General features: G+C 36.2%; 2 protein-coding genes across 7 annotated transcripts in view; both read right to left on the bottom strand.

Annotated features, from left to right (window-relative positions):
* Positions 1 to 16057, bottom strand: part of LOC133848988 (dopamine D2-like receptor) — a 78455-nt gene extending 62398 nt beyond the window's left edge. For all 6 annotated transcript variants that reach the window (XM_062284772.1, XM_062284776.1, XM_062284777.1 and 3 more), the window contains exon 1: positions 15263 to 16057. The gene's annotated coding sequence lies outside the window, so the exon portion shown is untranslated. The remainder of the gene's footprint in view (positions 1 to 15262) is intronic.
* Positions 13313 to 14110, bottom strand: LOC133848994 (ubiquitin-conjugating enzyme E2-22 kDa-like). The gene has a single exon (XM_062284795.1). It carries the CDS (start codon positions 13961 to 13963, stop codon positions 13328 to 13330), a length of 636 nt encoding a protein of 211 aa, XP_062140779.1. The 5' UTR covers positions 13964 to 14110; the 3' UTR covers positions 13313 to 13327.
* Positions 16058 to 16770: the final 713 nt, after the last annotated feature.

Raw genomic sequence — 16770 nt, 5'->3', positions numbered from 1 at the left:
CGCAAATGTTTGCCAAATGTTGCCACACGCGAATATTTTTGCTCGTTGCCAATGCCATTGTCATTGCTGAGGATAAGGGATTCAGGAGAAGGGACTCAGGAGAAGGGTCTGAGGCAATAACGACAGGTGGCTTAATAAAAAACACCTTGTCTTGATTAGTCGAATGTCCTTTATGAAGTTTTCGTCGTTGTCATAAATACCTGGCGAAAGAATGCCAATAAAAAATGCCCAACGAAACGAAACCAGCTGAATTATTAATATTATTATGTTCATTACATCTTTAAGGGGAAAATTAACCAAAATGAGTGACTATTAAATACCCTACATCAAATTCCAGAAGTCTAATTTAATTTCCCAAAATGAGTGATTATTAAAAGTCAATTAAAATCTGTTTTTCATATTTTATTTTTCAAATTGAGTGTCTTGGAAATACGCTTTATTAAATGTGAATCAATTTCCAGTAGCCTAATTTAATTCCTCAAAATAAGTGACTATAAATATACCCTAGTCAGATTGTATTTTCCAAAATGAGTGTCTATAGAATATCTTATATAAAATGTGAATCTAATTCTGTCTTAAACATTTTTAGCAGTCTAATTTTATTACTCGAAATGAGTGAGTTGAAAATGCCTTTTATTAAATGTGTATCATATTCACTCTTAAATAATTCCAGCAGTCTAATTTTAATTCCCGAAAGCGTTCATCGTAAAAGTATTTGTGGTAATATGTTTAAATTTGTATCACTAAAAAATATATACAGTGGAATTTAACGATTTTATTTGAATAATAAGTTAACTAAATGAGTGACTTGAAAGTAAACTACATTAAAAGTACATAAAATTCTGTCTATAATATATTCTTGGCACTCTAATTTGATCTACAAAAAGTGTTCATCGGAAAAGTATTTAAATACAATACTTTAATTACTTTATTTAAAGGTTTTCTCGCACCAAATATTTCTTGGATTTCATTTAAAAATATTTGTGGTGGAATCAAATATATTTGTAAATTTGTAAATTTTAAATTCTTGAAAAATATACTTATAATAAAATCAACTATCAACTTGAAGTAATTAAAAGTATTATTATTTTAGCAATTTAAAAATAATAATAAAAATAAGTCACTATAAAATATCCTATGAAATATTAAGTAAACTCAATTTTTTACTTGTTTTTTAACCAATTGTACTTTTAGTGCGTATCATACTTTTGTTGCACAAAAAAATAGTTGTGTATGAATAGTTTTTTTTACAGCATTTTCAGTTTGGCCGCAATGCAAATAATTCTATTACTAACGTGCCACTATGTGGAGATTATTTTTGCACTCTCGCAATAATATTTGCAAGCAAACAAATGCTAAAATGACCACAACGAAATGCGAGTCTATGAAAAATGGAACAAAACATGGCAACATTTTCAAATGTTTATTGCCAGCTTTATTCCATGTTTTTTGTTTGCATATTTCATGCTTGCGTTTGGTATTTTGATTTATTTCCTGTTGAATTTTTATTTTATTTGCATTTTTACGAGTTTTATTTTTTAAATTATTGTTGCTCTAACACTCCGCGAATCATTTCGATTGTACTTTAGACAATAGATAACAACAACAACAACAACACCAATACAAACAGCAAAAGCCGTTGCAAGTAAATGTATTTAAATAAATTTTATTTCGTTTCACATTTTCAGTTTGGTTTTATTTCACGTTGTTTCTTTTTTTTTTTGTTTTTTTGTTAACTTATTTGCAAGTATCCAACGTTTCTTTTATTTAACGTTTACGTCGAAGCTTATGCGTATAGGTGTGTAACAGTGTATGTGTTTGCTATGTGTATGTGTGTGTGTGTCTTCTTTTACATGCGTGTGTGCGTATTGCGTTGTTTGCCCATTGTTTGCGTCTGCCTTATGAAATATTTTAAGCACATCAAATTTTTATTATATTTCAACAAGTGTGCGAGTGTGTGCGTGTGTGTCTGTGTGTAACTGCTTATGTATGTGTGTGTGTGCCTGCGTATTAAATGAAGGGCGCCAAGCGGCAGAATTGTGGTTTGTCGACACGTCGACGTTCTGTGAGCCTTTTCGTCTTGTTCGCCCGGCATCTGGGATTTGATTGTTAGCTTGCCTCACACACACTCTCTCACACCCATACACTCACACATATACATACGCACTGAGACACTCACATTCTCAAATTCGCTGAACTGTTTTATGTGTTTTGGCTCTCGTTTTATTGCCACTGTTGCTGCTGCTACTGGAAACATTTGAATACCCTGTAAATTGTAGCAAGCTTCTTTTTGGGGAGGCGTCGACCAATTATAAAATCGTCAATGTGTGCGTGTGTGTGTGTGTGTGTGTGGCATGATATTACAAAACTGATTGAAAATTGATGTGCGCTTAAGGAAATAATTCGCATCATGCTCATATTAACATGCGACATGCCGAAAGTTTGCTCGATTGTCATGTTCTTGGGGATGCAAAACAATTTGCCACAATTGGCGGCAACAACAAGCCGCAATAAAAAAAAGTTATTCAAAGCAACGATTAGGCGAACGAAGCGAATGACTAAGTATAAACTTTTCCCTTCCTCCTTCTCTGTGTTTGCGTTTTTTGCCAGACTTGTTTTAACTTTAATCTTGGCAGACTTGTAAGTAATTTGGAGCTGCTTTTAAAATGGTTTTGAACCTTGAAAACCATTTACGGATTTTAAGTTAAGAGCACACAAGCACATAGAGGTAAAGCTGCGCAACCCAACACACCAATTATACATTCACAAACAATTTAGTGAGCAACAGTTTATTAATTAAAAGAAGAAAATGAATGAATGAATGAAGAGCAATTATAAAATTACTTTACCTAATTCTCATTGCACGAAATACTTGCAACTTGAAATATTTTCATATACAATCCTTGAATTTTGTATTTTAAAAGAGTCGAATAGGCGTGTTCAAATATGTTTCAGCCATCCAATTCATTTGAATTTTATAATATATTTCACCAACTTTCCTTTCTAAATACTTTATATATTTATAAGAACAACAAATCTTAAAGCTAAAGTTGCTTTAAGTTCGTATACTATGGACTTTACTTTTAAGTTAAAATTTATATAAAAAATAATTTTATAAATATATATTTTTCTCCTTTAAAATACTAAATAAACACATTGGGGTTAAATGCTGTATTATACACAACAATCTGGTATATTTTGCACACTAATGTACCACAATATGGATATACCAAATATAGCCTTCGGTATGTTTTAGATTTTGTTTGCAGTATATTTTTGATATTTTTGTAGAGTATGATCTTATGAAAAATGGGTTGCGGCTAACTCACAGTCGAGCACACAAGACTGTAGAATTCTTACTTCCTTCCTTCTTCTTATTTTCAAAGACAGACTACAGCAAATATCACTGCACGTTTTCTAATAAATATTTCAATAAATATATATAATCTAATAAACATAAAAGTAGTTGAAACTCAGAAATATGTATTTAAAAATGGTTTCTGTATATTTTCTCTTCTTATTACTTGGTATTATTGTTCGAGTTTTCTTGGTTCGCTGGGTGAAAACACAAGCGCACACTTTCCTACACACAGGCACCAAAACACAGACACATACACACACATAGGGACAAGCATACGCTCAGTGTGCAGCACTTAAGTAAGGTATACGAAACATGTTTGTCTTATATAATTTTTTGGTGCTCATGTCCTGGCCAATTGTCAAGCAAAGAAGCGTAAAAACAGTGTAAGCGAGAGGGGTAGCTAAACAGAAAGAGAGAGAGAGAGAGAGAGAGAGAGAGAGAGAGAGAGAGAGAGCGTATGTTAGTGACTTTTATGCCTGCCCAGCTCGCATCTTTGTTGTGGTCAAAATCTTGACCCTTGCACATGGCATCGCACATGGTTCGAGTTGGTCCCGTTGAGATGGGCTAGCTAGCCTGCAGAAAGAGTTGGCCAAGGGGGAAGAAACAGAAGCTTGACTTGTCAGCGTTGCTCCAAACACAAAGTGACATTGATTTTCATTTCAACGAGAGGCAGCAGAAGCAGCAAGGCGAAAGAAGTCAGAGAACTCACATTTCGGCATTGCTTTTCATCTCGTTCCGCATTTCTCTCATTTTTCGTTTTCGTTTTTTATTTTCTTTTTTTTTTTGGTTCGCTTTCTGATTTGGTTTGGTTTTCGTTTGGTTTTCCTGTCTTCCTGCCATTGCGTCGCTGTTCAATTTTCAAAGCGAGTTACCAACAGCTGCTACTTAATTGGAATTTTTGTGCCGTTGCGAAAAATGTGGCATGCATTGTCATTTATGTTTGCTCTGCCGTTTTTCAGCCTCTGCCTCCTCTTCTGGGTTTTTTTCGGTTCTGCTTCTGGTTTTCGGTTCTGCTTCTGGTTTTCGTTTTCGTTTTCGTTTCTGGCTTTGAGTCGTTGTCCCTATCTGCCGCCTAGGCGCCTCACTCTAAACTCACTCACTCACTCACTTGCTCATTCCTAGTTCCAAGGACCTGCTGCTGCGACACAGCTGGCGCTCATTTGATGCCGCTGATGCTGCTTGCAACTGTTTTTCTTCTTTCGTTTTCGCATCTTTTTTTTATGGAAATTTTTTTTTTTGACCGTCCACTCAGCATTCAAGATTGACATGTTGCCCGGACTCCGCAAGCTACACATTCATTGTTGCCAATTGCAAAATAAAAACGACTAAAAAAAAAAATAAAGAGTTCTCAATTCAAGTTTCGAAGCGTCAGCAAGAAATGAATAATTCTTGAAGCACATTTTTATGGCTCGAATATAAGCCTTAAAGCACTCTCAGCACTATAAACAGCATTCCGGAGCTACAAATAACCGAATTGCCAACTGCAATAAAGTTATCAAAATAACTGCAGAGTGTGCAGAAAATAAATAAATAAACAACGCACTGATTGATTACATTTAAAGAGACGAAAATGAAGTTAGTTAAGCAAACAATTTAAACAATTTTAGAAAGACTTTCAGAAAATACCTATGAAGGAATTTTATGATACATATTTGAATAAAATTAATCAGAAAATTACTTCACTCAATATTTGTTTCTTTTTCAAATATTTGAGCTGAATAAGAGATCAACTGATTGTGAATTTTCTTGAAACTCAGTTACAGAAACTGATTTATCAAATTGTTGAACGATTTCACTTAACTTTAAATACATTTTAAGAAACTGTTAAATTAAAACTTTAAAAACACTTTTAGAAACTGTAAATGGAGTAACAAAATTAATTGGTAAAACTACACTTTATACTTTAATTTTCAGAACTTCCTAAATGTTTGATATGAACTAAAAATATATATTTCCAAAAATGTTTAACATAATTCCAAATGTATTTTAAAAATATTTTAAAGGTGTTTTACTTAAAATAATTCATGAAAAGTTGTACCTAAAATATTTAAAAAAAAAGTTTTTCCTAATACAAAATATATTTAAACATATTTGCGGAAATGTTTATGAAATATATTCCGAAGGTGTCATACGCAATATGAATTCTAAAATATTTCCAGAAATGTTTCACTTAATAAGCAAATTTGTAGCTACAGTCAAGATTATAAAATGACTTGATTAGATGCTTGTTTGCTTCAAACATTTCCTAGACTTTAAGTTGTTTAACTTAATCAGGTTTCTTTGACGCTTTTTCTTTTTTCGGGTGGGTTTTGGGTTTAAGTTTAAGCTTGAGTTTGAGTTTGGGTTTCCTAGAACGTCATCAGGCTGAAAATTGTTGGCACTTATCAGCTGGTTGTCTCAGTTTAAATGCAAATTAAATGCAAAATGTTGCTCACCAAAAGAAAAATATATATATAAACATTGCCACGCACACATATGCACATACACACACACACACACACGCATTCTGACAATAATAATTATGCAAATGTTATGCCGTAATGTTGCCAAGATTCTTTTAGCCATCGCCTGAGTCTCCATTTCCATTTACATCTTTGCCACGCTTATGTTACCATCCTCTTCCTCTTATTCTCCCTGCCACGCCCTCTCTCTCTCTCTCTCTCTCTCTCTCTCTCTCTGTGTGTGTGGCACCTCCCAATCGACATCTTTCAGCACTTGTCTCCACTTGGCTGATTTTATGTAAACAAAATGACGTACGCCTTGAGGTGCTTTTCTTTCTCAGTATTTTTTTGCCTTTACCTGGATTTCGACTGCAAATTTCTTCTGCGTGCCACGGAAACCAAAAAGAAGGCAACCCGAAACGAATGGTGGAAAAGAAAACCGAAGGAAGCCAAACAACAGCACAAGAAAATATAAAGAAAAAAAAATATACACAAACTGAGCAACGCAAATCTCTCGGCTCGCGGGCAAATGCGCATAACTCGTTTGAGCTGAAAGGAAGCAGGATGAGCCGCCATCTCAGTCTCAGTCGCAGTCGCAGTCGCAGCATCTTGCGACTCTCAATGAGGTTGAGGATGTCATTTCTGGCCAGGAAACTGTTGTTGTCTGTCTGCCAAACTAAATGACTGTCTTTGCCTCTGCCTTTTTTTTTGTTTGGGTCTTAGTTTTATGTCTTTTAACTAACTGAATTGCTGAAAATGAGCTTATGTAAGTAAATTTTTGTGCGGCGGCGATTTAAAACTGTTCGCTGCCAGAGATCTATTATCTGTCGTCCACTCTTTGCAGCTGCAGCCACACCTTCAACACACACACACAAAGGCAAACAACATTCAAATGGAATGGGGAGGGGAAACCTTTTAAGCACCTAAAACGAAAACTGGGTTACCACTAAAATGCACATGAGTGCACCACAACGACAACGACAACGACAAACCGAGAGGAGAGAGGAGAGAAGAGAGAGTTAGAGGAGCACAGCTTGAAAACAGCTGGAACGTATAGATAGTTGCTCTGCAAAAGTTCTTTAAAACGACAGAGAGAGAGAGAGAGGGAGGGAGAGAAGGGAAACAACATACGAGTATTTCCAAGTAAAGTGCATAAAGCTGTTGTCTTTGTGTGCGCTTGTTTGTCCATGTGTGTGTACGTGTGTATGTGTGTGTTCGCAGCGCGGTTTTTAGATGTATTTTAAAAGATTTAGCACACTTCCCTTGGGCGCCAAAATGCTGGACACACACACAGAGAAAGAGAAAGCGACAGTTGACAGCGACGAAGTGGCAAGTTTTACAGATAAACTCAACCGAGCGACAAACCAAGAAGAGGGAGAAGCAAAGCGAAGTAATGCAATGACAACCGCAGATAAACTGCAGGCGAACAGCAACTTCAGTTCAGTTTCAGCTGTGAGCTGTGTGGACCAAAGCTGGGTGTGAAGCAAATGTGAAACAATTCCGCTAATTGCAAAAAATGCAAGCGACTCAACGAGCAATATAACTAAGCGAGAGAAGGATTGGGAGTGGGAGTGGGAGTTAGAGCGAATAAGCACGATGTGGGCAGTCGAAAAAGGTAGAAAACGAAAAAAAAAAACACAGTTGTGCTTCAAGTCAAGTGCAATGCTTTGGCAACCGCGTGAAGAACGCAAAAGGCGCTACACTGTAAAAGTGCAAAGCAAAAACAACAACAATAACAGCAGCAAATTCAACACAGCTGATGAAAGCGAAGAGCGACTTTAATATACCCTGTAAAATTAATTGCACATCAGTTATTAATACGTGCACTTTTTAAAAGGTTTAGCTCAAAGTAGATGGCAGATTTGAACTAACTTATTAGAACAACTAGTTAACTATTTTATTAGAACAAAATTTGATTATTATAAAGAGGTTTAGGCTGAAGGCGTTTGCAGCCAGTGCTTTAGTCATTGTGTTAGTGTTCATTTTAATTATATCTAAAATTTATAAAAAATTAAATAAAGAGGTTCATAAAATATGACAACATACAGCTGTGAACTTTGAAATAGCAGTGAGTCCGAAAGCATAACTACATATTCTTTTTTGTTAGTTGATCGCTTGCACATTGTTTTTGTAAATTAAAACATAGAGATAAGAGACAAGCAAAAACATTTTTAGATTTGTTGTGTTTTTCTATTGTTTCTTTTTGCAATTGCACAACGTTTTGGCTGCTCAATGAAATAGCAGCTATCGAAAATTTTTAGAATTTTGCGAAAAGTGAGTTTAATAAAGTTCATTATTGTAAATTCTAATAACTAGTAAAAAATATATATATATTATATATATAAATAGAAATATATATGTACATAAAAAATAAATCAAGTAAAAATAAATCATTATCAAATATATTTTATTATACGTGATTATTTTTAAGAGAAAAATAAAAGTGCATAGCTTGCTTTATAGAAATCTTTGTAGCACATTTAAAGTCGTTATTTTCACACATACGTATTATGCTGCATTTAAACGGAGCTACTAAACTATCACACCTTTTAATGCCGAAATTCAATGGGCACATCGTGTAAAAGCAAAAACAAGAACAAAAACTGAAAGCCAAAACCAAAAGGAAAGCAAAAGCGAAAGCAAGAGAAACGCATTTGCTGCCCTCGCTTAAATTGTTCTTGTTCTTCCCACTGCTGCTGTTGTTGTTGTTGTTGTTGAGGTTGTTGCCTAAGCTAAGCCAAGTTTTACTTAATTTGACTTCACTCTGCTGATTTCATTTGGACAACGTTGAAGACGACAACGAGTTTTCCACGTGCTTCAGCGCAGATTTTCTTGCAATTTAATTAATTTAATTTGGTTTTGGCTTTGGCTTTAGCTTTAGCCAGCGAATGGAAATGGCAATGGCAAGCACGGAGATTGGCAAAATGCGCGTCGGAGGTTGCAACTTGCAAAAACGTCCATGGTCACTTCACTTCTCTTCACTTCGCTTCGCCTCGCTTCGCAGTCTCCGGCTCAGCTTCAGCTTGCAGTTGTTCCAGCGACCAACCACACGACTATTTTGCAGCTTGGCTCTTGAGTGTTGCATTTTTCTCACGCTTTTAATTAAACATTGCCAGCCACAGCCACAGCGTATGCTACATTTTCCTCACTCTCTCTCTCTTTCTCTCTTATGCTTTTTCTTCGTCACTTTCTCCCACACTCTTCGTCTACATCTTCGCTGTGCTCGCTTAAAAGTTACGCTTTAGCTGTATTTGTTTATTTCTTTCTCTCTTTTGTTGCCTTTGTTGCTGCTATTTAGAATTGCGAGCTTATCGCTTTGTTGTTCCACTTATTTCACTTTCTTTTTGTGTTTGTGTGTGTGTTGACAGTTGTATGGAGTATCTCTAATTCCAATGGATTTTCCACAGAAATTCATTTGGCCGCAGCCAAATCATAATTACTTACTCAATTACACACACACAATTTCCACGAACATAATCATCAGCATTCTCATTTCTTATGTGATCTCAAGAGTAGTCGCTAAATGCTTCTGCCTAATACTATTTTTATTCATTTTGCTTAGTTATTCAATATACATAAATTATTTTTATAAATTACTTTACAATTAAAAGGTAAATTTAAGAAAATTATCCATTTAATATAAAACTTCTTGAGAGACTCTATAACATTTGAACTAAATATATTTTAAAATAACTACCAAGCATGCAAAAAAAAATAACTATGAAAGGTAAATATTGGAAAAATATATTATATAAATTATATGGTTATGATTCTCAGTTGATTAATATATTGTTGCTTTACTTCTAATGACAAATGGTAAATAGTTTTTTTTATAGCTAACAGTTTAGACTAATTGTGAGTTGTATATTTGTATTGCTAAAACTCAATGATTAAGTTTCAGCAATGTAAAAATACAACTTAAACTAATTATTATTACTTGTTGCCAAACCTATTTTTTATTTAAAAAATACCAAATCAGAGTTTAAAATGCTAAATGTAGAATAACTAATAATTAACACTATGAAAATGTTTATCGAAATATCGATTGGAACTGTTAAAGATCAACGTAAGAACACGACTTCTCTCTCTCTCTCTCTCTCTTTCTCTCGCTCGTTTAAATATAGTTAAAATAAAGGCAATTAATGAACTTATAGTATTATACATATAAACAATCGTAATATTACTGATTATGACACTTGGACGTATAATTTGTATAAAAGTTGTTCTTTAATTTATCTGAGTTTTTTTGCAGAGAAAATCTATTTTAAAATGTCGTTTTACACAATCAGTTTCATTTTAAACAAATTCAGTCACAGTGGATGACAGACATAGCAAAAAGTTTCAGCTAAAAACAGCTCGTCTGATTAGGCAAATAATGTATTATTTGCAACAAAAGTTTAATATGAAATAGCAAATGCAACCACAACAACTTGAGTATATAATCTTTAAGCATTATATACTCTTATTTGACGATGTGTGATAAAACGCAAGCATAGCAAAATAAATATAATTTTTAAAGCTCAACAGCAACAACAGCAACAGCAATAGCAACAACAAGGACAATTACAGTTGAACGGCATTTGGGTGTAAATAAAGTAAGTAATGGGAATGAAAGCGCGACAAAAACGCCATTAGGGCAATTTTATACAGTGGCTGAGCAATTGAGAAGAGATCGTAAACCGCAGGAGTCGGCGAATCGAAAGTGGAAGAGTGGATGAGTGGGGGGAGGACTTAGGATGAAGAAGACCCACTGCTGATTAATGGAGCACCTATTGTCATTAAACTATTTGGGTCAAATGGCGCTGCGACAAATGCGAGCGAGAGATTTGCCGTTAACTAATTTGGTGGGCACAAAGGCAAAAAGGCGAAGCAGAAGCGAAGTAGCCGCGGGGGGGGAGGGAGAAAAGGGCAAAAAGGCGAAACCAATCTAATGCTAAAAACAAAACACAATCAACGATGACAACGTTGCTGTTGCTGCTCTCACGATGATGACGACGATGATGATTATTGTCGAGGAGGAGCAAGAAAAGAAAATAAAAGTAGAAAAACAAGTAAAAGCGAGAGAGATATGATGATGATAGTTTGGGGGGCTATTTGACTCCGCTGACTAACAAGGATAATTGCAAAAGGAAGTAACAATAAACTCAATGTTATCGAATCGTATCCAGTTATAGACAGAGCAACCAGCAGCCACATTGACTACGTCCTTCTGTGTGTGTGCTTGGGCTGGAAAACAAAGGCTCAGACTGAGGCTGGACCCGGAGACAGCGACAGATACGAGCACACAATGCGATCCGGGTCCCCTGGCGGGGAGTCCCAGCAGCTTCAGCTTCAGTCTCAGCCTCAGGAGCAGCAGCAGCAGCCAAAAGCAAAATGTTTGCGAGAGCGCGCAATCAGCGTAAAATGCGCCACGCTTTGTAAGTGAAACGATAAAAAAAAAAACAGCAGCAACGAAAGAAAAGAAAACTGGGAGAGTGGCAAACTGGATGGCAAAGGGACTTACGAACGGAACTGGGCAGCAGCAGCAGCAGCAGCGAAACGACGAACGTTGCAAACAGTCGAGCAAAAATAATAAAATGTCCTTTATTGACGCAAGGACTGAGCGAACGCAGGGCGATTGTTTTCAGGTTTTTCCTCTGTTTTTCTTTTTCATTTTTTTGTTTTTTTGTTTTTTGTTATTTGTTTTACCAATGCCAAACGTTCGTCGGTCTTTCGTTTCCCTTTGCTCGCTTGATTCCCCAAAGACTGAAGCTGTAAATGTATCTGTATCTGTATCTATAGCTGCATCTGTATCTGCAAGGGAATCATCTCAGCTTCAGCTGCAGTCTCCAATGCAATCAGTACGTCTGTCAGCGGAGACAGTCAGAGCAGAGCAGAGCGCTGACAAAGTTTATAATCAATTAGTTAATTAAATGTTATGCACATGGACCGCACAACAACTCAACAGCTGCAGCTGCAGCTGCAAATGCAGCTTAAAACTCACACAGTGAAGGGAAATCTTAACGCAGCATTTAACTTGTTTTATTAAAGGACTTTCTGCGGCAGCACAGCTTAAAAGCAATTATCGAGGTCCACTTCCAATTGATTTTTAAGCGGAAAACCAATTTATCAAGTATACGACAAAATTTTGTATATTAATTTCAAATATTCAATTTCATCATTAAAAAAATAATAATTTCTAGTATTTCTCAAATTAATGTATTAACAAACTAATATTCGTTAGTTTTGAATATTTCCTACAGAATAAATATATAAAGTATACGCCATGTTAGAGCGCAATGCAAAATAATTTACTCTGATGAAAGAACTTTAAATAAAAGGAAATTAGAAAAGTGTAACAATGTAAACCCAACTGTTGATGTGGGTTATTGTTGAATATGCAGCTGAGCGAAACAGCCGGATCAAGTATACGCCATGTTTTAATTGATACATTTTAAATATGACTCGAATATTCTAAAATTTCCCCTATCAACATAAGACTAATTGTTATTTTTGTTTGTTTTTTTTTTTGCAGTTTCACAAATGTATAACAATATCAAGTATACGTGATGTTAGCGTGTAAAACAAGAATATGTAATTTGAAGAATAGTTTTCAGCTCTAATTAAATAATGTTATGACAAACTGTTGATTTTTTAATACTGTTCAATTATCAATATAGCTGCAGAGCAAATACAAAAAAAAATTGAGTATACGCAGCGTCTGCGAGCGATACAAAATTATTTATTTTGGTGAATGTGTAATACAATAAATAGAAAAACAAACTATTCATTTTTGTTATTATAGAATATTTTTTGTAGCTGCACAGCGGAATAACAATATCAAGTATACGGCGCCTTGTACGTAATGTACAATTATTTACTTTGATGAAAGAATTTTAAATAGAAGAAAAAAATGAAAGTGAAATAATGTAAAACCAAAGTTTTGATTTTGGTTCTTATTGCACATGCAGCCGAGCAAAACAGCCGCATCAAGTATACGACACGTTATTAATTAATTAATTTTAAATTGAATATAGTGACAAACTGTTGAATTTGGATATTGCTGAATACCTCTTGCAGCATCGAAGTTAAACAAAAATATCAAGTCTTGTCAACACGCAATACAGTGATATTAAGCTACAATATTCTTAATTTAATGTGATGACTACTGATTTTAATTATAAGCATAGAGTAATTCTAGAATATATTTTAAAGCATTTCAATTTATTGTTGATAGTTTCTTTTTTGCAACTGAATCAAACTTCTACCAAATAAATTTATTGATAAAAGTTTCTTCCGTCCAAATCAATCAAAGTTCTTGCAATTTTCTAACACCAAGGCAATGAACACATGTTATTGTTATATTTGGTTATGCAACATTATAAGTTTTGTGTTTTCTGAAGAAGATATTTAAAGCTAGTTATCTGCAATAAGTGAGTTCGTTGAAATTCAATTTTGCAAAATTCAAAAAACACTTATTTGAAAATGTTACAAGAAGAAAACTGAATAACAAATGGAAGTAGGTAAATGTCACATATTATTTGGATTAGGTTACGTGAGTGAATACTATACTTTGTATATTTTTTATGTAGCGAAAGAGATCTAATGACGGCACAACCCAGTTATGTATGGAGAGTACAGTGCGCGCCACTTTCTCATCGACACCTATATCTTTGATGCGCTGGATCTTGGCATCGCAGTCGCCAGAACTGAAAGAACCCCCGGCATAGGCTGCAGTCCAATGCTTTGCCGTGACAATAAATAAATCATGCTTTTCCTTATACTGCGTGGACGCCACAATGTTCTGTGGCTCGTTCGGCTCGGGAGTAGATAGCAGCGCCTGCAGCGATAGCGATGTTGTGCGCAATGTTATCGCCGCTGACCAACTGAACTTCAGTTTGTCCTGACAGATCATGCCAGATACGTACGATATATTCGGATGCCAAATACATGTAGTGAAACGGACTTTTGGCGGCTCAAACGGATAGTCATCCGGTACTTTGATCTCCAGCGCAAACCGGCCGCCCTCGTAGGGCGTGTCCTTAGGACCAATTATCTCAGCACGCAATTCGGTCCAGCTTCCGTTGACCAGCTCGATTTTGATCCAACCCTGACGAACTTCCTCGCTCTGCAGCAATTTGACCAGCTCGCGCTGGATACGCACCACGGAAATCTTTGCCATTGTCGCTTGCCTTGTCACCTGTTAATTAAGCTAGATCTTTGTCTTTATCTTTGAGGAAATAATTCTTGCTTTTTTCGTTTTGTTTGGATTCGAAATTGATGGAGCCCTAGCAAATGCTTTGCAGTTGACGCAGCTCGAAAAGCGCACTAAAGTCATTTTTAATTTAAGTTGAAAACAAAGTGTGTTTTGTGTATGCTAATCAAATGAAAGTGTCTGACTTTGCAGCTGACAAAAATGATAACTGATGGAGTTGACACAACACTCTGTTGATGTCGTAACACATACATACAATCACTTGTTACGCGCCCAAGTTGATGCTGATGCTGCTGATTCGAATTGTTTGCATCTTTTTTTTTTTGATGGTGTTCTATTTTGTTGCTTTCTGTCATTCATATTCGTGCGTCGCACTGTGCGTATGCGCGTTTTTAATTGCCAGGCCAAGCCAAGGCAAAGGCACAGGCAAAGGCACAGGCAAAGGCATGACGTCGCTCATACGCCGCGTGTGACAAATCAACAGGATATATGCTGGCGGGACACCATGTCCTATTGCTGTCATGGCCATTTGTTGCGTGCCAGCGAGCACCACATAAACCTCCTCACATTCCTTGCCCCCTCCACCTCCACCTACTCTTACTCAATTACAGTTGCCATCCGCCCAACGCCATTTCCTTCTCCATTCGCCGCCCTCCCCCGCCGCACACACACTTAATCCCCATTCGCTGGCCCCGTTTTCATGCACATTTATCGTGATTAGCTATTAATTGATAATAATTAACTTAAGCACATGGCACAACTGTCAGAGCCACGAAGCAGCAACGAAGCAACGCAGCATCAACAACAACAACTGAAACAACAACTGGGAAACAAGGAAAGCAACTAAAAGCCATATTAAGAACATTCCCGCTTGGAGATTTATTTGCCCCTCCCTGCTTATCGATATTGACTATTTGTTTCTGTCTACGCATCTATTTCCTAACCCACACTCTCCAACTGAAATAAACTTCTTTGACATCGCTTCTTGCTTCTTGTTTCTTCTTGTACTTCGCATAGAAGCATTAGCATACATTACTTAACTTTAAGCAAATACAAGAGAAGAGAACACACTTCAACACATTAGCAAGTGCTTCGCACAACTTTCGACACACTCTTGTGCAAAAATTTAAATAACTCACTTCAAAATAATTAAGCACTCTGCCAAAAAAAACACTGTCACAGTTCATTCAAGGAAATTTTCATTCGCTTAAGTGGTGTTTCATTTAGCATAGTAAAAATAAATTGTTAACACTTTTGAATACTTACATTGCGCGCTTTGGAATTTTACTCGAGTTTGCATTGATCTCTTTTCTCAAACTTTGTTTCCTTTTGCCTTTCGCTTTCGCTTTTCGCACTTTTGAGTCGCGGACAATTTCAATTTCAATTTTACTTTTTAGATTTTTTATTCTATTTCTTTTGCGGCTTATTATTTCAATATTTATATAAATTATATGCACATTTACACTTATCAATATATATATATTGAAGCAAAAAAAAAAAACAAAAACAAAAAAAAAACCTCAACCAAACACGATAAAAAAAAGTATGTTTAATTGCCGACGGTTTATTTTGAATAATATACTAGATTGATTGTATTAAGACAACAAAAAAACATTGCACGCAGCGTGATGGAGTTGATATTCGAAGTTGATTCTTGATTTGCGATTTGAGTTTTCGATGAAACTGAGAAACTGGAAACTGCAGAAATTGATAATTTTGAAATCACACAGAAATTTGTTTGTCGAAACACTTTTGAGTATATATATTTTGGTTTTGTTATTTTATTGGTTTTGATTTTGAGAATTTTTTTGGTTAGTCAAAGTATTTATTTTTCGGTTATTGGTTTTCAATTTTGATTAATGTTGTTCGAGTTTATTGTTTTTTTTTTGTTTTTTGTTTGCTGAATTTTGTTGTTGTTGTTGTTGTGGTTGTGGGAGAGACTGAGAGAGAGAGTTTGTGATGTTTGCTTGATTTTGATTTTAATGGCTGGTTGGCTGCTGCTGCGTGCTCCGTGCGGCACGTGCGAACACGTTCAGATTTCATAACCAACTGTCGAATCAGTCTGGCCAACTAACCGACAAGAGCTGCCTCAGCCGACAGCCGACCACCGACAACCGACAGCAGCCGAGCCGAATGCTGCTCCTCGATGCCTCGATGCCTCGATTGCCACGAGTGACGACGACTCGAAAAAGCCTTTCGAAATTCGTGTCGTTTGGGCGCTTGCCTTTGCTCTTTCAAGATGCCGCTATTAGCAACACACACATACACACACACAGTCGCACATAGATGAAGAGACACACACACACACCCATTTCCCTTGGGCTTGACAGACTTTGGGGCGCTGTTGCTGTTGCGCCTTGGACAGGTCAGCATTGTCAACATTGGTCCTTTGCCTGATAAGCGACTCGCTTGCTCTCTCGCTCTCGCACTTGCTCTCTCTCTCGCTCTGTGTCTCTCTTAGACTTCCTCACTCACACTCGAGTTTCTCTTCACTTTTCGAATGTCCTCTCACACTCTCTCTTTCGCCTCGCTCTTCAATGCTTGTGGCTTGTAGCACACTTTTATAACAGCTTGGCAAACGCTTGTCGCACTTTAAATGAAATGCGTATTAAAGCGAGGCATGTTGCCTTACTCCCTCTTTCTCCCTCTCTCTCTCTCTCTCTCTCTCTCTCTCTCTCTCTCTCTCTCTCTCTCTCTCTCTCTCTCTCTCTTTCACTGCCAACTGCTGTGTGGCACTTTGGGCGCGAATGCCTCAAGTGTTGCACATTATAAAG

Source organism: Drosophila sulfurigaster, chromosome X (genome assembly GCF_023558435.1).
Source record: "Drosophila sulfurigaster albostrigata strain 15112-1811.04 chromosome X, ASM2355843v2, whole genome shotgun sequence".
Lineage (NCBI taxonomy): Eukaryota > Metazoa > Arthropoda > Insecta > Diptera > Drosophilidae > Drosophila > Drosophila sulfurigaster.
The sequence above is the reverse complement of the archived record's forward strand: the minus strand, read 5'-3'. Positions and strand labels throughout refer to the sequence as shown.

Coding starts and splice junctions, on each gene's coding strand:
- LOC133848994 (XM_062284795.1), bottom strand. CDS start 13,963: ATGGCAAAGATTTCCGTGGTGCGTATCCAGCGCGAGCTGGTCAAATTG.